At 47.2% G+C, this 20983-nt stretch overlaps 2 protein-coding genes and 1 long non-coding RNA gene across 8 annotated transcripts in view; 2 read left to right on the forward strand and 1 right to left on the reverse strand.

The window, feature by feature from the left end:
• Positions 1–2093: 2093 nt before the first annotated feature.
• Positions 2094–8837, forward strand: LOC135370409 (uncharacterized). Of its 3 annotated transcripts, none has more exons than XM_064604151.1 (15): positions 2094–2232; positions 2294–2427; positions 2594–2743; positions 2811–3083; positions 5387–5728; positions 6433–6538; positions 6626–6695; positions 6752–6871; positions 7303–7419; positions 7511–7591; positions 7655–7759; positions 7827–8067; positions 8127–8288; positions 8395–8532; positions 8602–8837. In XM_064604151.1, exons 1-15 carry the CDS (start codon positions 2151–2153, stop codon positions 8755–8757), a joined length of 2277 nt encoding a protein of 758 aa, XP_064460221.1. In that variant the 5' UTR covers positions 2094–2150; the 3' UTR covers positions 8758–8837. The 3 variants fall into 3 exon arrangements, with proteins under 3 accessions (XP_064460221.1, XP_064460224.1, XP_064460222.1); XM_064604154.1 differs by having other exon boundaries at positions 8127–8198; XM_064604152.1 differs by having other exon boundaries at positions 7303–7365.
• A 1822-nt stretch (positions 8838–10659) lies between these two features.
• LOC135369702 (uncharacterized) overlaps positions 10660–20983 on the forward strand; it is a 181939-nt gene continuing 171615 nt past the window's right edge. For both annotated transcript variants that reach the window (XR_010415116.1, XR_010415117.1), the window contains exon 1: positions 10660–10912. This is a non-coding gene — a long non-coding RNA (uncharacterized LOC135369702). The remainder of the gene's footprint in view (positions 10913–20983) is intronic.
• Positions 11946–20983, reverse strand: part of LOC135369700 (zinc finger protein rotund-like) — a 141159-nt gene continuing 132121 nt past the window's right edge. For 2 of the 3 annotated variants that reach the window (XM_064603218.1, XM_064603215.1), the window contains 4 exons: positions 19520–19624; positions 15917–16084; positions 15349–15642; positions 11946–14528 (listed from right to left, as the gene is read on the reverse strand). In XM_064603218.1, the coding sequence (XP_064459288.1) occupies positions 15377–15642; positions 15917–16084; positions 19520–19624 (539 nt within the window). In that variant the 3' untranslated portion in view covers positions 11946–14528; positions 15349–15376. The remainder of the gene's footprint in view (positions 14529–15348; positions 15643–15916; positions 16085–19519; positions 19625–20983) is intronic. The other variant, XM_064603216.1, reaches the window with a different exon arrangement.

Below are 20983 nucleotides of genomic sequence, written 5' to 3' on the forward strand. Positions count from 1 at the left end.
AAAGCTGAAAAGTAATCTAGCGAAAGAGGGTCGATTACTTTGAGCGGCGATGGGTTTCGTGATGGGTCCGTATGTGCATTTCCGTTTATTGTGTTGTATAAAGTCTGTATGTGCTCGTCACAACAAAAAATTCATGTCTTTCTTCGTTTGTGTTTAATGATGAGAAAAAAGCACCGCGTAACACCGTACTCTGCGCCGATCGCGGCATCGTATATGCGTGAAAGCGGCGGGCTTTTCGAAGCGTCGTCCGAGCCGTACGTCGTACAATCAATGTTATTGCAACGTAGCGGTGTGCACACAAAAAACTCATCGATCAAAGTTCACTGTTTCTTGAGTAAAACTATCAATGCTCATTTGCGGTATCATTACCACCCCCACAGCTCACGAGCAAAAGAAGCATATTGCAATGCGAATTATCATTTCGCATATCGAGCACACGAACACACAGAAGAATATAAAGAAAAGCTCATAAATAAAGCTCAAGATTTAAAGCACGAACCGATTTCTCATAAACGCGTTTACGGCTCGCGCCACACTGTCCGTTCGACACACTGCGCCATCTCACGGGTACATACCGAATTATAAATGCCAAGTACAATCACGGTGTCACACAAACATTGCCGTCTTGCACACCTGTACGTCAAGAAAAATGACAAAGAGCAGAAAAGGAAATTACGAGCGTGCTTTTCCACGCATTTTCCACGAAATTCAGTTTTACGCCAGTAGAGTTTTCTGTTTCCGACACCTAAGGACCGAAGCAACAAGGCAGGGCAGGCAGATCATAGGTGTGGTTTTCAGATTCTCAGGAGGAAACACCGATAAGGCGGGTCGCTTTCCAAGATAACACGTGGGGCGATTGGTTGATAGAACATGTCAACCACTTTTAATATTCACGCCTTTTTCGATTGTGCACCAATGACAGAAGAAATTTCAAGTAATCGAGGTAGATTACTTTGACCAGGATAGGGCCCCTGGTGAATACCAACTACCCCGTGTCTCTATACGCTAGTATTCTTGTGTCGCTCTCTTGTGCTCCTCTAACTTGGCTCCTGACGTGGCTCCTGATCCTTGCCTTTGGTGTGTTGCCACGGTATCAGACTACACACGCAACTCGGTCAACAGGTACCCTCTTGGCACTCTCAAATCGGGGGTATGACACACCCTGAGCGGCCACTAAAGAGCAGCGCTACACTGCTAGCTCGCTGATGCTGCTTCCTGTTCCGGATGATTCCGTTGGCTTAGTTTGAAGGGACTGTTACGGCTGTGAAGACTTCTCCTTGTAACAGCGAATGAAATGGAAAATGTGGGAATTTGTAACAGATGTCATAGGAGCTGTTTACCGTGAAGACGGCTGCATGGCGTGAAGATGTCTGCATTAAAGCACCGCATTTCCCGCGAATAAACGCCGATATCCGTGTCGAAATTGTGCACTAATACAAAATACCCACACTTCGAAGGTCATCCCGCCCGCCGCTGAACAGGAAGTACGTCACGGAAATGTCTAGCACACGGGCGCTAGCACGGGCACACTTATTTGAAACGGCAGCTCGAAAAGCGGCACGGAGTCTCAGACTCTCGGGTGCGCGAGGGGCGTTTGTGTCGCGTTAAGTGAGTGTAGTCTGAAACGCTCGCGCGCTCAGGGGCGTCTACTGAACGCACTGAATATTTGCAGGCAGGCGTGAGTGCAAACACCGCAGCACTTCAAGCTGAAAAATGTTGCCATCCAGAAGCATCGGAAGTTTCTTTGCTACGTACGTTACGTACGGTGAGGGCGTCCTGCTCTAGCAGTCGAATACTTCATGCTACACTGAAAGAGCAATATGTACAGTGCTGGACAAAAGTTTACGGAACACGCTCTTGCGCATTCCTTCCTCAGAGTAACACGATGACAGCGAAAGGTAGTGTACGGTCTTGCAAATAGTTGACTGGGTTACCTAGGCACATGTCTAAGTCCGCATAGTCCCATCCGCTGCCATTACGCGTCGTTATGAAGTCGAAGTTCAGACACAAAGCGCCCTAAGCAGTTCCATGGTAATGTCCAACTTCAGTGGCACTGTAGAAGATGATGATGCATGCAGAACCACGTGCCTCTCGCATACATGCACTAAGAACAGAAGAAGAAGAACAAGTACTGGCGTAATAGAACACTGATGTACCTATGGGTGCATGAACAAAGCAGCAAGCTGGACAGCGTCAAGAAATCGACGTTAAGGCCCAGCTTCATACCCACAGGTTGTTTAACTCACGTCTCTAGAATATGGTCATTATGCTATGATGTATATATCTCTTGCAGGTTGGAGCTTCCAGCAATGTGTGGGCACGCACTCGCCGATCACTGTCAAGGACAGAATTCGGCCTGTGGCGTTTGCGCTTTTCGGTTACGCTGCTCCACTATACATGATTCCGCTCCTTCCTGCGAAAACGACCGTACGTACTGTCTTTGCGTCATGTATAGGCACGCGGGAGATACGGTTGCTGCATAAAGAATACTTGAGTGTCGGCCTGCTTTCCTGGAGCACGATCTCCAGCTAAGCTCACTCTGTGTCGCAGTCTGAACTTGCTACGCGTAGCTACTCACTGTTCTCTCTTGCAGGCTGCATCGTGCGCATACTTCATCATCATAGTAATCCTATGGCATATGTTAAGCGTGCTTCCGGCACCGGTGGCGTCGATGATGCTCATACTACTGTTCACCTTTGGAGAAACTCTTGACGAAGAAGTTGCCATTGCCAGTTACGTGTCTGTAAGTCCTTGTAAGACACGCCTTCCTGCAACATGTATTATAACTGGGCATTTTGCTTCTTTCGCAGCCTTACATGCTGCACGTTGTGGCGGCGATGATAGTGGTTGGAGCGAGCAAGTCGACCAAGCTATTTGACCGAGCGGCAATCGTCGTGCTACGCAACCATGGGGCTCGCATTCGTTCTCTGCTCTTGGGCTTCGCAGGCGTCGCTTTGATTCTAACCGTCTTTCTAGATAACAGCGTCACCACGTTGGTTATGGTGACGCTTATCGAGAGGGCCACACACACCATCCAGGACAGCACCATACAGGGATTCCACAAGAAGGCGCTTTTCAATAAGGTATAGGCAACGACGGAGAGAGGAAAATAGAGAGAAAAAACCGGCAGCCACATTTGAAGCCATCCTGGATGGCGCCATGTTGACCTCACCTTGCCTCGTTTGCAAATGGCGGACATTAGGGACTCATTTTCTCTCATTCTCTTTTTCTGGTTCTGTTGTTCCACCCACAAACGCCTTTTGGAGTAGCCAGTTCAGACTGGGTCGGGACTAACATCTCCATATTTTTCTTTCATTTCCGATCCAAGGGACTCCTGCGTCTTTTCGCGCGTACGCTTCGAAATTCCGTGGCACTTATTGGTTCCGTAATGCCGCCAACGATTTAAGGAACTGGCTTTATAGCGAATAGACCTCTCCCTGTTTGTAAACAAATGACGTCATAGTGTTCGACAGCGCCACCAATTTGGTAGAGTTTAACTACGCTCGAAGCTAGGGGCGAACAAGGTCGCGCCTGAAAGCCACGGTCTTGAGGGGATTACGATGGTCCCTGAAAGGGATGCGACTTTCGTTTCTACTTTTCTTTCAATAGGAGGCAGCGAAAAAGTGCCCATTCGTGGAACCCTGCCCTCCCCTTCCGATTTGTTTCTGTTTCAGTCTCTCTGCCAACGTCATGATGACGTTTCTCGGGTAGAGGTATATTCAGTTGCTTGTTTTCGTGCAGAAAAAGTTGCACTGTCTCGAGTCTGCATGTCCCACGGCCGCTTCAACGTGCGTCGCGCACTCGCGTTTTATTGGTCCTTCGGTTCGCTCTTCGTTTTTGCCTTGAACGAAGGAGTGCGAGCGGTTGCGCGCTCTATGTATCTCATTCGGTATAGGCAGGAACGCCTCTGCCAGGGGGCGCGCTCAATCACCGTGTACAGCGCCGCTGGTGGCAGTAACCCAAGTAAAGTCTCGTGACAGTCGTTCCTCCAACCTACAGGCGCGTTACCCTATAACATGCGTCGCGGACTTGATCGCTTTTTTAATTACGTGTTAGCACACCCATAGGAAGGAGCGGAGAGACAAGGGGGGGTTAGTATGCGTCCTGGGCTGACTTCAGGGGGAACTGAGCCGACATTCGTCTGGAAAGTCTTCGGAAAACCCAGGGAAAACCTCAGACAGCACAGCCGGTGACAGGATTCGAACCCGTGTCACCTCCCAGTCTCACCGTGGAAAGCAATCATCCTAACCACTATGCCACGGGCGCTGGTACTTGACCGGTGCGTTGTGGTTGCGTGATACGTTGTCCGTCTATGGTACTTCCTCTTTAAACGAAGATAGTTTAAAAGCGGCGTCGCAGTAACTGGAGCGTAGGCACCGGTTGAGGCACTGACCCGGTGGCAGGTTCTTCATAGGGAGGATATCAGGTTGTAACGGGACAGCAGTGCTGGCAAGTGCTAGCAGCACAACTTTGCAACAGCACCAACAGCAACACCATACTCTTATTTTAGGATCTGAGAGATGCTGCATTTAGACCATGCTGGTGACCGTATCCTCAGTATGCGAACAAACCCTTTAAGTTTACGATGAGGTACATTCATCCTTTCCATGTTCACTGATTTACATTTGCTCCCTTGCAATCCGGCATTCACACGAACGTCTCTTAGTCGACTGCAGTTTCTGTATCATTACACCGGAGCCCCGATCTTGAACCGTGATATAGCGAGCGTTATCGTTATATTGAATGTTCGCGCGATCAAAAGTCGTTTTGGTAGGCTCGGGCAGGAGCCAGCGGCGAATCACGGGCGAAGTAACGCGCATAATCTTGTTATCCATGGGGATAACAAGATCGGGCTCCTGGGGCCCATATCATCTTGTCGTCATCCCGTAGCACGCATAACATGCATCACTTCGCCCGTGATCCGCCACGAGCTCTGGCACGAGGTGGTGGTGCTGGTGCTGATGAAAGGGCTCGCTGTTGTCGGCCTCACGGAGGTGAGCAACGTCACGACGGACGCCCCTTGGGAATGTGCGTCCTGGGCCGCCTTCTAAGGTAACTGTGCCGACATATATGTCTGAAAGCGTCTGAGGAAAACCCAGGAGAAGCCCCAGGCAGCACAGCCGGCACTGGGATTCGAACCCGGGTATCTCCCAATGGTGACATGGCCAGCACACTAGCCGCTGAGCCACGCGGGCTTGTCTGGCACAAGGTGCAATCGCTACGCTGACATGAAATCTCGTCCTACCAGAACGGTTTCCACGTGAGGACTCGTGACGTTTGCAGCGTTCCAAGATTGGGGCTCTGGACGTTGCGAGGTGCTTGTGCTTGGTGACCGTCGCACCTTTTGTCGTCTTGGACTCATTATTCTCACCTTTTTCTTCCGCAGGTGACGCGGAGGTATTCGCGATCCCGCCGTAAAACTCTGGAAGACATATATTTACGCGACCTCGACTCCATGGCGGAGATTGAGCGCAGTGCACACAATTATGCCACCGAAGACTATGACGGCGCTCGTCGATCGGAAATCGCAGCTGCAGAGAACTCTCCAACCGCTGAATCTGGGGCAGCAGCCCCCTTTGTGACAACAACGGTACCAAAGACACCCCCACTTGTAACTGCAAAACGGAAAGCTCGCGTCCCCCTAGCACCTTCAGTCTCTCCACGGACGACACCTAGTACTACGACGACTAAGGACTCCAAGACGATTCTTCCTCGAACAGTCAATAGGGTATGGTGCTTCCTTCTCATACAGTGTTCGCAAAGAATGAGAGAGGGTCTGTGGCTAATAGGTCGGAATTGTTTATCGAGACCTAGATCGCCAAATCCTCTCAAATCGTCAATGAATCGTCGTTTTCATTTCGTTATTTCAATGGATCATCATTGAAAAGTGTTTTAAAATGATGCTTAGCGCGAATAGACTTTTCAGTGCTTGCAATTCATGGATATCAATAAGTACCGTTTATTACGCAGCTGATCAGACCAACCGCCGTATTCTCGCTCAGCCCTGAGAGATCCCTGCGCTTCGAGGGACGCTACCAATAGCTTTGGCAATGCATTTTGCGTTCGCTTGCTGTGCGTGCACAATGCATTACCAAAGCCTCTGGAAGTGTCCCTCGAAGCGCAGGGATCCCTCAGGGCTGAGCGGCAATATGGCGGCAATGTTGCCCGATCATTTCTTTGAAGGTTCTCTTAAGATTCCGCGCTTAGCAACAAGAGACACAGGAAGGCTGCAAGGTCTCCGCCTCAAGCAACTTCCAGAAGACCAAAAAGACGGCCGCGCGTTTTGCATTCTGTTGATTGCACCACAGTACCTGGGAGCAACAAACTACTAGTTGCCATTAGCTGTCTGAAAGCACCCGTGGGATTGGTTTTCAGTGGTTCATTGTGCTCCTTGTAAGGTATCCGCACTCATGGCGTGTTTATTTATCCCAGCTAAGGCGAAGTATAGCCATCATGGAGCGCGGTCAGGTAGTTGTTCCCGGAACATCATCACCGGCCCCTTCGTCATTGCGTGCCACCTCACCTACGACCTCTAGCCGTGAGTACCTGTCAATTGAGTACCCGTCATTCGGAGTTACATATCATGACTGCATCATCTTGCTGAGTTGCATATGTGCTTTTTCAGACCGCCGTTCAACGGCGTTCTCGATCTATGACACTGTTGCTCTACGCGAAGTGGCGTCGTGGGAAAGAGAGTAAGCGTGCCTCCTCTTTTGTTTTATTCGTCACACTCCTGATATCTCCACCGCAGGAGGTACAGCGTCATCCAGCGAGATCTTATAGTCAGCGCTGTGATGGTGACAGTGATAGGATCTATGGTGAGCACCACGGGGAATATGGCCACACTCTTCCTCTTCAGCTACCTTGAAATGTAAGCGGTACAAGTTATTTTTCTATATTTCCTTTTTACTGTTACCGCGCGTGTGCTCAAGTTCGATTTAGCATTGCACGAATAGCTGGCATGAGTGGATTCCAATTATTATCAAGAAGCCAGTTCTATAGTGAACTGTAGCCCTCCAACATGGATCGAGTTGTAACACAGTAATTATTAAAAATAAAGTCAGAAAAGTCAGGTGAGGTTTTGGCGTCAACGTTCAGTCCGCGCCACACAGGAAACCTGAGTCCCTAAAAGGGAGGCCCTGTTGGAGGTGGGGGAGTAGGTTAGATATATGTCATGCGCTTTTACGTGAATCCTCTTGCAGGCAACGAGGAGGCCTTAGAAAAAGTATCTTTAAGTTACATATCGCATATTTGCACATTTGAATGGTGTTATGACTACTAAGTCATAATCTTTCTATACAGGAGGTTTGAACACAAAGTGATTCCAGGAGGCGCATGGATTATGATCCTCTTCCCCGTCGTTGGGTGCGGCCTTTTAGCCTGCTTCTTCGTCATGTACTTTGTTCTCTTGAAGCATTAGTACGTCACTTTTTTTGTGTGTGTGCAAATGACAAATGTGACAAATAGACGTTACGTAACCATTCCTACTTTGCGCGACGATTACTTACAGTGACGCTGAGGAAGACGAGCACGCAAGAACGGAGATCTCAAAGGTGCTAGAAAAACGCCGAGAGAATCTCGGGACAATGAAGTAAGTACTAAGCAGTAGTACAGCTCGTAACAATGACAACGCACGATCCTCTTTCGTGTCCAGTGTCTCGGAAGGTGTCTATGCGAGCGTTCCTGTCATCGTCTTAGCCGTCTGGGCACTCGCTAGTAAGCTTTTCTTCACTGGAAGCTACCATATCGAAGAAACGGGGTAAAAGATGAAACCTCTGTTTAAGGAATTGGTAGAACTAAGGCAATTGGCACGTGGAATATTACAGGGCTGAACGTATGCTAGTGATTGATTACCTAGTAGTGCTAGTGTTGGTGGTGATGCCACAGAAGTCGAGGCCAGTGACGGACGCAGCCGCAGCGACAGACACTGCCAGCCCATCGTCTCGCGAAGCACCACACCTGCGAGTCACCACAGCCTTTGTGAACTGGCATGCTGTCCTGCTAGGGATTCGATGGGGGCCCCTCATTATTCACGGCAGTGTGTCCAGCGTCGGCAAGGCCGTTCAAGTGAGTCTATATCTGCTGCGCGCTGATAGGTCGCTTTCAATATCACCTCACGTCATCAGGTATCTGGCATCGCCCATTGGGTGCATTCGGCTCTGGACGAATTCCACATGCTCGACCCAACGGCCATCCAAGTAATACTTGCCACTATGTCCTCTGTACTGACGGAGGTCGTCAGCATCCAAGTCACAGTACCGCTACTTGTTCCTATTGTCATTGAACTTGTAGGTGTACTTATAGAACGGGTACTTCTGGGCTATAGTATATAGACAAGGAGATACACGACAGGCAAGTACGCTTGCGACTTTAATGGGTTGTCCATGTCTATAGGCTCTGAAGATGCGATTCAACCCCCTGTATTTCGCAATACCTGTGGTGGTAGCTGCGTCAACGACTCTAATACTCCCCACAGCGGCTATCGCGGTCGCCATTTTGGACGACACCGTTAATATCAGCCGTCGGAAGCTGGTAAGTTAATTTATTCTACCGGGTGCAGCTGATTGTATACGGTGTACTGACTACGGTGGTCTGTTCCAGCTGGTGCAGGGCGTAGTGATAAAGGCGGTGACGATAGTGTCCCTACTGTTCTCAATGAACACCGTTGGCGACGCTCTGTTCTCTTGGAGCGAGGTGCCTGCATGGGCACAGACTGTGGAAAATATAAATTCATCACTTAATTTACAAATACCATAACACGTAATATTTCCTTATTACCATCGACTAGGCACCTGCCTGCCGTTGAGTACATGCTTAATAAATCAATTTTTACAGATTACATGCTTGGTCTGCTTCTCTGCTGCCTAGATGTTATGGACCCATACTGAGCCTCCGCCAACACATAACCGTGCACGTTGTAGACTATAGGACTGTGAAACCTTGTGTGACTAATGACTGTACTAAGGAAATTACTCTCGAAATACAGCTGAAATTGAGCAAATAATGCTGTAGTATGCTGAAAACAGTTTCATAGAAACGACATGGACGTAGGCGTGCTGGTGGTGACTCGGGGTTTTGACTACGGATGAATTTCAAGATTATATTTCCACAATACATGTGAGGCTTGTAAGAATACAGCAGCTACACTGTTGCCTTGTTACGAACAGAATGAGGCTCGTGCCCCGTTCCTCGGCTTCTTTATTGTCTCCCCTGGTACTCTACAGACGAGTTCACAGCCCCACCACACAGAATGATGTAACCCAGTAATGTAGCTCAGCAAAAGATCACATTCCAAAGTAATGATGAAAAATGCGCTTTTTCACCCCTAATGTTTTCACGGTGGTGTTCACCCAGGGGCAGATCCAGACCCTCGGTTTGGGAGGGGCAGTTTCTTTGTCTGAGCGCGTAGTGGGGGAGGGGAGAGGAAAATCCAATGTATAAGCTGACGTTTTGGGGTGCGCGATCCCCCCCCCCCCCCCCCCGTGGATCCGCCACTGTGTTCACCACACACTTTGTGGGGAACAGAGTGGGCCTGCACTTTGCCACACTTGTGAAATTTTAGGAGAGGTCAGCCTAGACAAGCTTGCTTCAACTCGCCGCCAAGGAACTATAGTTGCCCAACGGTTCGTGATGTTGCGCGCGTGCGGGCACAACGTAGGTCCGAAACCACAGTCTATCGCGCATGTCGCACGCGTACCCGAACCAGGGGCGGATCCAGGATTTTTCTGAGGCGGGGCCCAACCTTGACCAGCATGGTAGATACGTGGGGTGTTCAAGTCAAACCGGGACTTTGTCTCCTGAGTGTACAAATGGCTCGCGCTACTTCTTTTTCGTCATTTTCACACCACACGCTCTAGATCTGGACTCGTTATTGAGGAACCTGTGCGCAAACTCTGTATTGGCCACTGAAACTCCAACCGGAAGTGCATTCGTTTCACCTATACACGCCTCGGACCGTTTACGTCTCACTGTGGGGTCTTCTCGCCATCGGCCTCTGCTTCGCGTTGTCTCACCCCCAGGTCATCTCGCCTTCTCCTATTCGCGGCACGTGCGGCTTCTCGTTGTGCTTCACTTTGTGTACGACGCCACTCACCGATTTATGTCCCTCTCCCTGCGCTACTATTGACTACCGCGCCGGCCAATGGCGGTGCTGCAGGTGGTGTGATGTCATCTGTGTGTGATGTGACTGGTGACATCCATTGTACCGCGCTATCTTGTGACGTCATGTCGCGGTGATGTCATTTCGTTTGAGCTACGCTCGCTGTAATCTCCACCAACGCCGCAAAATCTTCCACTCCCAGATACATCTATCACTGTAAAAACTGCTCGAAGATCGATCAGACAACACCTCCTAGATAGCATCAGGCTTGCTCACACGTGACACAGCGTCACACAGGACGGCCTGCTGTGGATGCTGCTATGACGTCGATGAAAGAGCGAACGAGAAGAAAACTTGAAGCAGCTCGCAAAGCAAGGCAGGCCTCCGTGGGGTGACGTAAGCCAACACCTCCTAGATAGCATCAGACCTGCTCCCACGTGACTCAGCGTCACACAGGAAGGCCTGCTGTGGATGCTGCTATGACGTCGATGAAAGAGCGAACGAGATGAAAGCTTGAAGCAGCTCGCAAGCCTCAGTGGTGTGACGTAAGCGCGCAGGCGTGATGCTATCTAGGAGGTGTTGGATCAGAAGTTCCTGAAGTGAATCATAGGCGAATATGCGTAGAATGAGCTGTCCTGATAGCAACCCAAGGTTGCGTATCAGTGTAAACGCTACATTGATAAGTGATTTATGACACGGTTGCACACGATTTCTTCCTGTCGTCGTTTATACTGGGTTATTGTGGATATGCTGTGCCCATTGCCCGTGGATCCAGGGAGAGACGTCCTGATGGTTCGTGGACGCCTTTAAAACGTGAGTTTAAGAACTACTTCTTTCGCATGCACACCCAGTGTCTGGGTTACAACAAATAAACGACACGGGCGCAATATAATTAAAGACACTGGGACACTCCCGGTTCGAGCATGATTGCGTGGCCGTGTGTGCCCTGAGGAGGATGTGCTGTCGGGACGACAGTTGGCCTTGGTCCAGAGATTAGCCTCACCATTTTTGCTCAAATCGTGCGAGGATTAAAAACGAGTTGGGACACTTCCATAGACATGTTTCATTACATCATGGACGCGTTGTATTTCACGCCAGAATACCGAGGAAAAAGAATTATTCTTCTACGTGTCGTAGTTAGCGAGATACAAGTCCTCAAACGCATTCCCGTGCAAGACTCAGACGTTACAGACCTCACAGTTGCGTCCATTCCCATCGGCAGCCGTAAGCACGTGGCTTCTCGAGCGCTGCCTCACTGGCGGCGGTGAGGTCTGTGATGTCAGAGCCCCATGAGTTTCGGTATGCGCGGTGCCCAGTTTCTTCGTTTCCATTGCCCTCTTCGCTTTGAAACTTTCAATGCAGGTTCACATCGATGCAAAGCACCGTTTTTTACGTTTATCTGGGATAACCTGGAATGACCTGTCGCAACCCCTAAGGGTCCATGCGGACTTTAAGCGATATATATATATCTATATAGATACTCAGCAGTATCTAATTCTAGCGCAAAACTGACGACAAAAAGGGACCCCAAACAACACCGAGAGGTTTATTTTGCAGGCAAATTCCAGCTAAAAAAAGAACTTTGATTTTTTTACCTAGAAAAACTCCAAGGTTGTTAGCCTTGCAATATTCCGACTTTCAGCAAGAAATAAAAATGCAGAGCCATATACCTTATACGTTGAGATCCCTCTCTTCCGCGCATAATTTGTGTACCCTCCCAATGGCACTATGTTTTTCGATTAAATAGTGCGCTAATTATGCGAGTAAATACAGTTTAGTATCAGCTCTTCTGACAGTTTGAGCTCTACCCTGTATGGATCACCAAGGGAATGGAAGTGCAAATCACTCAGCCACAAGTGTGTTTATTATTCTGCAAGAGCACTCCTAGGCAATAACATAAAGGGGCTGTGAGAGATCAGGATAATTCTTCGAATGACAGTCACAACATTTTCTTCGTGATGCCTACAAGTGGTAGGTATGATACACACAAAATCGCCCCAACTCTGGGTGCCATGCCAAATGATGCGCAAAAAGCAGTAGGAACTAATCCACCCCAGTTGTCATGCTTCAACTCCACTGAAAGATGATGAATGTGCCAACATTGCTTGCAAGGTTACGTACAGCAGTACCTTGATGTTTTGATGTCGCCTAGTAATGTGATCTGTGCACATCATTTTATGTATCTAATAGCATAAGCGCAGGCAACCATATTAGTGATCAGATGTCGATACAGGGGCACCTATAGGCCTTACAAACACATGTTCTTACAATTTTCGTGTCACTGGAATTAGGGTTGTTTTTCCTCAATCATATACAGCGCGTGCATAGTAAGAAATGATGTGAGAACTTACAACATAAATGAGCTGCACCACTGAGTGCTTGAGAGAATCTCCTCAGGAGTTTAACAGGCAGGAATTTTATTAAGCAGCCTTCATAGGGGAGCGCAACCTGTGTTTTTCTATAAAGACGTGTCGATTTATCGCAGCATGCCTCGAAGGACCTTCTCTAGACATCCATGACTACTGGGATCTGTCCTACAGGTATTATGTACATGACAGCTAAATGAAGTAAGAGGAAGAGGGTGGAATGAAGATTGTGTACAGCGCTGCAGTGTAGAAGCTATATAGCAAGCAAAAGCCGAAACAAAACTCTATATGTGCACATGAACGTGAAGCACCAGTAGTATACAGGTGGTATATCCGGTCATCTTTCTCGACCACGATTAGCAGTTTACAATGGTAATCATAAAATTAGGACACACTGATGAGTAGAGCTCCAGGTTTTGCATATGATACTGCAAACACAAAAGATACACACGTACTATTAGATCATGCACTGGTACTGCAGAAAAAGAGACCGCAGCATGACCTGCAAAGGCATAATGCAAGTTTTTTTTCCTTCTTTTGATCATGGGGGTACACACAATAAAACCTGCATGAACATCTGCACAGCATATGCATATGGGCATATGGATGCAGCTATATTTTGAAATGATCATAACATCAGCATCACATTGTTACGGCACTTCTACAGATGGTATGATGAACGAAGAGAGAGTTACAGAAGAAATTACGATGTTGTGAGAACATTCACATTGCTTGCACATGAAGAAATGCCTTTGTCATACGTACATGAAAGTTAGTCACTGAAGTAAGAGTGTTGTATTGTTGTTGTTATCATTGTCGTGTGAATGAGCTAAAGATTCTATTTTGATTCACTCATGAAAAAACATCAAGGAAAGTAGACTGGACAGGAAATATACGTAACTGACTAGCTTGCAATGTGTAGTTTTCCCCAGAAGAAAGGGGGTGAGAGAAAGAAAGTCATATCCTGCAATACAACCTATCTCAGTCATAACAGTAGCCCCTCAGCTATCAGTGCTGATGATCAAGTTGACATTTATCTGTTACAAGAAACAAGAAATCATAAAATGTTTTCTCTTTATAAAATGCATAGAAGCAAGTTTATGATGCATCCCGAGGTGAAACATCATGCTGTTTTGAAACCAGTCAAATACAAAAATAGAGCCTGTTATAAGTGAGATTCGCTGTATTCTAAAAAAACACGTGGCACTGAAAAACACATGGATTTCCACAAAAAAGAAAAAATGCAGCACTGGAGCAGTTGCCCGAAGGAAAAAAAAGGTTCAGCATATGTACAAACATCTATCACGTCAGCCATGCCTTCACAACGAGAAAGATGTGACGGACCACTAACATTAAAAGTTAATAATGCAATGTACCTTTACAAAAGCTTTCGGCAAGGGTGCAACCATCTTTTCAGTTCGTGATCATTTTTTGCCAGTCGGGTGACAGGTTATTTTGCTTCAATGCTCCAGCTTTCGCCATTCAGTTCGTTTTTATCACAGACAGGGAACGTTGGCAGTTGCTCACGTGTGCCCTACCCTCAGTGTGGACTGCAGAGCGACACCCCGAAGCAGCGAGAAGTCGAGAGAAAACAGAGAACAGTGACCCCCTCCCGCTACGCAGGGCTATATAAGAGACTGTTTAGAATTTGCTCGCCGATCTATAAAAAAAAAAGTTTGGTTGCTTTTGAAAACTAACGAGAGTATACAAACTCTCTTGACCTCTCGCTGAGTGCAACCCGCTCCGCAGCTTGCATGTCAGATTATGCAGCGAGTAGGGCTCTGCATTTCAAAACCTCAGCTATCCCACAATCCCCTTTATGGGGGATCACAAACCCTACACACATTTTCCAAAGTCATGAGCACCATTTAGCCATCCAGTCCTCATTTTGACAACTACCGCACATGGGAATAAGATTTGTCAGAAGTCAACTCATTGGTGATTGGGTAGTATACCCAACTTGCGCACATGCTGAGACAGGGTCTCTCCCCTCTTGCCTGCCACTGCGATTTGTGTCGAGAAGACACTGTCCTTGTGGCTCCATCTGGGAAGTTCGGTCTCTCCTGCAAGGATAGTGGCAACAGGATATCACAAAATGTGGTATATCGATCCCTGCTCCTGCTTTAAGGGAGCAAGGAAGGCACCTCGAGAGTCGTCTGCTAGGGTGAGGAAACTAGGCAAATGGCCACCTGCTCTGTGCTCCCATGCTCCTTTCAAGGAGTACAGAAGGAATGTCTAACATGGCTCAGAAACCCTGTTCCATTCGTCAAGTAGCCCCTCAAGAGCAGGGACAGTTTGGGTGATGGTGGGTTTGGGGCAGGTTCACCAATTCTGGCGTTCAATTGCAGGCCCATGTCATTTGTACTTCACTTTCAAAATTGAAGAGGTAATATTTATTCCATTCTTGTCGGCCACTGTAGCCCACAACTGGATCTGGGTTTGCTGTAGACAGATCAGTATAATGAAACATAGATATGCTACCTTTACCACTGTGTTCCTGCTGCTCCTCACTTTCTGTGCTCCTGATTTGCTGAACCGATGTGAGAATAAATCCTATCTCTCTAGCCCTCATGGCCCTTGTTGCTTTTGCGGCAGAAAACTCCAATCACCTTCACCTAGCCCTCATCCAATGCCCTTAGAAGTGTTCCTATAGGAATGCTCCTAGTGGTGTCCTTTGGAGTGTTCCTAAACACGTCGATTTATGTTTGTAACGTTCCATCACCGATCACACATAACACCACCTTGAAGATGTATTCTGCACATTACAGGTGTATTCTCAACAACAACCAAAAAAAAAAAAAAACATCAGCCTCTTCTGCAGGGCTATTTTGCGGGTGGAACTAGCAGGTCATCGAATGTTAAATACAGTACAAAATTACTTGCCCAATAATGCTGGCTTGGCTTGGTTTGGCTAGTGCACCAGATGAGTGGCCTGTAGTGCTGCCAGAGATGAAGCTGGTTGCCCCGCTACAACACCATGTTGTTGAGATTGTTGCGGCTGTTGTTGCTGCTGCTGTTGCTGCTGCTGTTGTTGAGGCCCCGTGGCAGCAGCGAGCAGGTCAGCTGATGGTCCAGCTTCTTTCTCACGGCGCTCTGCGGCAGCTCTGCTCAGTAGGTACTGAGCAGCAAACTGGTGCTTGGGATCCATGCGCATGTGCTCCATGTGATGCAGAAGCCCTACGGAAATTATGTTACGATATAATAGCATTAGCATATCCATGCACTTACGTTAGACTCTCTTAGCATCCCTCTTACACAAGTAATAGTACAGTGCTGGACAAAAGTTTGCAGAACACGCTCCGGCTACGGAACAATTATGGAATACGCTTCGGTGCGTTGCTTCCGTACAGTACTATTCGCTGCTGATGTGTTATTCTGACGAAGGAGCACGCCGGAGCGTGTTCCGTAAACTTGTGCGCAGCCTTGTGCATGATGGTGAAGCATCATATACCTGACTCCTGTGTAAAGACGCTGTGGCAGACAGTGCAGGGCCACATACGCAAGGGCGAGGCCAGTGATGCGGTTTCAGGATGGCTGCTTATGTGCTTTCGTAGAGACCCTTCATTCACGTACGCTTTCCCACACACAGGACACGGGTGGCTCAAGGTACGCCTTTTGCCTGCGCAGCAATGTTGTTACTGTGTGAGATAACTATGCCACCCTATATTTGTATGCTATACTGTGCATAAACAGAAGCTGTAGAAGTGTGTGTTCTTTGGAATTTTGTATTTTGGGCAAGAAAAACACTGGGGCTCCTTTTTATTTTTCTTAACAATAGTGAAGGACATATGCCACACATTATTATTACTTTACACTACACAGATTTTGTACAAAAAGCTGTGACAGCAGCACTGATGCCACCTTGGATAGTTTATGCCTGTTGGATAGTGTATGCTACTAGACGACTAATTAGCTAAAATTAATTAATCAACTTATTAACTGGTTGCGTTCTGAGAAATACGAGATAGTAGAATTTGAGTCAATCACTATTCATAACCGTCCTCATTAAACACCCTGACAAACGAACGTACCTTTGCGAACCTAGCCAAATTTGGCTATCCGAATGAGCCGAAACCAGAACTAAGCGCACTACCAGAGCGCAGGAAGAGCGACAGGCAATCACGTGAGAGGGTCACGTGCTTTTGAGCGATGAACTCGATTGGAGTATTCTGTTGGCCAGCTAGACCTTTCTCCGGTCCAGATAAAATCGCGTCGTTTCTCTGCTCGAAACAGGCTACAAATTCTTCAGACTACCGAATTATTTTTAAAAAAAAAGAGAAGATGACCGCCGTGCGGTGGCGCTGTACCAGCTCGACGCAAGCAGACGACTGTATGACAGCCCGCGAAGACTGCGTCCCGCGTGAATGACACACCGAAATTCCAGTCAAAGCGCGTCTTGTTGCAACATTACATCACCGATAAGACACGAGGTACCTACCCTATTCAGGTAACATTTGCTTTAGTTTTGCAAAAGTGGGTAGAATCTTAAGGGAATAGCGGACGCACGCAGTTGGCGAGAACGAGCCACCAGAACGCGCGGGCGTCCATGCCGACAATCACTTTATTCGCGGTTTGACACATATCGAACGTATATAATCACGCTAATTTTTTGTGCAGCAAGGGTAATGTCGCGCTCTGAGCGTACTCGAATTCTATTACGCATCCAGAGGAAAACTCGTTTTCTTTGCAGTATTCGGAAATGTTATTTAAAATATTGCTATATGGTACGGTAACAAGTCCAAAAAGTAACTGAGTTTCTGCAGGTTGCTGGTGTTGCAATTATCATAATCGTCTTTACAATACTGCGCTTGGACAACATTCTGATAGGTGCTGGTTGTACAGGCCTGTATTGGGAGACTTTTAACCAGCAGTAGAGCTGGGTGAAGCAGTAATTAATATCCATGAAATATAATGAAATTGTAGTTGATGCTGCCACTGATATAATGGGCATGGGATGAAATTAGCCGCCTATTCAACATCTACGACATCTCCATCGAATATCCTAGTGGAAGGAAACTCGTGGGAAAAACAGCTCAAGGGGATGACTCGTCCACTGCATGATAGGTTATGCATTCAATCAGTACCGAAATATCAGGAGTGTGATATTGCGCACTTCGCATGGGACACCATCATCCGCCATGGAACATTTTGCTGCTGTTGCGCAGAGCATTCCCCATGGTTAGCAGTGCACAAAAAGATGTGACATTAGGTGCTCGCATTTATGTGGCAACAGAACGATATACACATTTTTCGCATCTTTCGATGGAGTAGTCCGAGGAATGCTACTCGTGTGCATACATGGTATGTATCGCGGACAGCCACGGAGATGCTTCTCTCCACAGAGTGAAAAGCCGTGCAGAAGACAGGCAGCGGCGTAGCCAAAAGAATATTTTGGGAGGGGTTCTATTGAGACTTTGCATGGGGGAGGAGGATTTCACCCTCGTTCCCCTCTCCCAAATGCTCTACAAAAACTACAATTTCTGGGGGCTGGAACCCCACACCTTGGCTATGCCATTGAAGGCAGGTGTGTTCTGTTTCTAAAGGAGCATGGCAGTGTCCCGAAAATATATGTCAGAAGGAGTAGCCGTGATCATTACAAGCCCTAGGAATACGTGTTCGCGTGAAAGGTATCAGTGCAGCATGCATTCCTGGCACGCAAGAGAACTTTCAGCCCCGTATGCCAGAAAAGCTGTCAGAATACAGTGAACCCTCGTTAATATGACCACCGCCGTTCCCGCTAATTTTGGTCATAAAGCGAATTGTCGTACTAAAGAGAGACGCACAATCCGCTGACCTCAGAAACCGCTTCGTTCCGGCCATTCTTAGGTGCACAACAGCAGCACAGCGGCAGCACTGTGTGACCTGGTCTTGTGGTCACTGCTGTTTTAAGCACTACAGTGCTTTGGCAGTCCGCGAAAATCGCTATGAGTAATTTCGAGGTCAACAACATCAGGAGTCATCCCAAACCTTGGCGCCCTACTTCAACACGTGTCACCCTCTGCCTGAGGTACGTGTGTAGCCTCTCCATTGGGGCTACTCAGCAGGTCATGTGACGTGGTCATAATAACGAGAATATAATACCTGTGTTTGACCCTACTTGGGACAAAAATCTCGGTCATAGTCGGATAAGCGGATTGTCATACTAACGAGAATTTACATGGCGGCGGAACGGTTCCCAAGAAGAACGGTCATAAAGTGAGTGTGTCATATTATCGGGGGTCATATTAACGAGGGTTCACTGCACATGTTTGTGAGTTTACAAAACTATGTAAGGGATATTCCTGGCGTGAAAGTTTTGACACTTTATAGTTCAAACTAATATCTGCGCCACACCGGCAGAAAAAATGACATTAGGGTGTAATGTCAGTAGGGTCCCGAATGCCATTTCTTATGATAGTCATGCTACACGTCACATTGGAATGAAATTCGACGCGATGATGTCGATACGAGTTTCTGACTAGCCGCGTACGAGATGCAGTACACTTGAAGAGCGTAAATGTGCTCAAAGAGATTGAATCTACCCAAAATATCGCAAAACCAGAAAATTCGCATTATTTCATAATCGACGGTCGGATCTATGTTGGAAAACGGTTGTCATCTTGCCTGTCAGGTGGCTGTCTATGCCGAAAGCAAATATGCGCAAAAGCCATCATTAACATTCACCAAAAATAATGCCTGTTTTCGTGTAATTTATAAAACAATTGTGCGGCATGCAGTACAGAATGCCTTTATGGAAGTTCCAAATTGCTCTTGTGCTCAGACAATGGGAGCGAGGGTACGCATCTCATGGGGGAATGACTTGTGGCGATCTCATTAAGCGGAAAATGTCATTCAAATGAATGCCATTAAATATCTTCGTATAGCACGGCACGAGTGACACGCCTAACTCACTTAACGTTATTTTTCGTGCCCATGTGGCAGAGGTGTAAGCAATATTATGTCAGCAACAAAACACAGTGTAAGAAATTGTGAACGCTGCCATAAATAGAATGTCTTTTGTAACAATCCAAGAAATGAACATGCACAAGAACAGCATAAGTAATGGTGGCCATACCTATATCCTCTGCAAGCTGTGAGGCTCCAGCTTCGTCTTCTCCTCCCCACATGATGCCTGCATTTGATTTTACGAGCATTTGAAGGAGACTGTGCTGTATGTCGGCTGCAATTTTTGTTTCCCCAGAACAAAGCAAAAAGAGTGCAAACTAAAAATATGCAAGCAAACTAACCGTAGCTCGATGTCCATGCGGGGGACTAAATTCATGTGCACTAGTACGTTCTCTAACCACTATAATTGTTTTGTTTTTTTGTACATGATTGTGCACGTTGATTGGACTGAATCGTTACTGTCGATCAAGGATCGAAGTAAACGGCATACAGGAACAGAGGTAAACGAAATGATGAATAAGCTGTAAACAAGAGCAGACGTGACTTGGTAACCAGTGATGTGGTATCGTCACACTGTGAATCTTAACGTAGGTATGCCAGGCAGAGCTAGAAAGGGACTCTATTCTCGTCAAAGTAATCAACCTCGATTACTTTGTCTCTTTGCTCATCATCTGTCGTTACGTGGAGAAGGTGTGACGACCAATGACAGACGAGACACAAAGTAATCGGGGTCCATTACTTTGACTCCAGCGCTACCGGGGGCGTGAAAACGAGGGGTGAAATATATCGCAGAACTGCACAAGTACTTGTTGGACTCGTGTAGAACAGTACAACTTTATCGTCCTTATAAGGATCCAGCTTCAAACTGTCATCAAGACAAAGAAACAAAATGTTGTCCAATGATAATGCTACGCCCCTTATAACTAGGGGGTGACCTTTTCGGGTTAAATGCTTTTCTCAGATTCGGGGGGTAAATATTGGGTTCTATTTTGGAATCTGTGATTCGGGGAGAAATTGGGCGATAATTGTGCCTTCGGGTGTTATCGGGTGTTCGTGTTTCTCCTCTTGTCTATTAAGTCCTTTCCTAATACTTTTTTTTTTACCTACCAGCACTAGTCCCTGAAGGCATAGACAGTGCTGACACACATGGGTGTATTGCTGGGAACGTAAGTGACCCAACTCTTACATGTGTTAAACGTGGCGACCTTTGTTGGTCTTCAGTGGAAACGTCACCTGAGTATTTCATAGTGACTGGAATGCGGGGCTTCCGGCCAATTCGGGTTTAACCCGAATTGGCCGGAAGTCAGTTTGTGGGGGAATAACCGTGTGGAATCAGGTTTAACCCGAAAAAGTCACTCCCTACTTATAACCCTTGCCTGTGCGCACTTTCTCATTGTCGTCTTATACCTAATGGTCATCCACGAAAATCCTTTACCAAAGCAATACCTATAGAGCCTCTCTCCCTCCTGGAAAGGCAAGTTTTTGTACCATATTTGAAAAGACTGCTGGCACATTTTTGTTCACAAATATTTTTGCCAGTTTTTCAACAATGGATAATCACCTATATTACTTAACCAAAGAGACTACAAGACCCTTTGAGCTAAGACAAAGTAATAGGCCCCCACAATATCAT

Source organism: Ornithodoros turicata, chromosome 10, assembly GCF_037126465.1.
Source record: "Ornithodoros turicata isolate Travis chromosome 10, ASM3712646v1, whole genome shotgun sequence".
Taxonomy (NCBI): Eukaryota; Metazoa; Arthropoda; class Arachnida; order Ixodida; family Argasidae; genus Ornithodoros; species Ornithodoros turicata.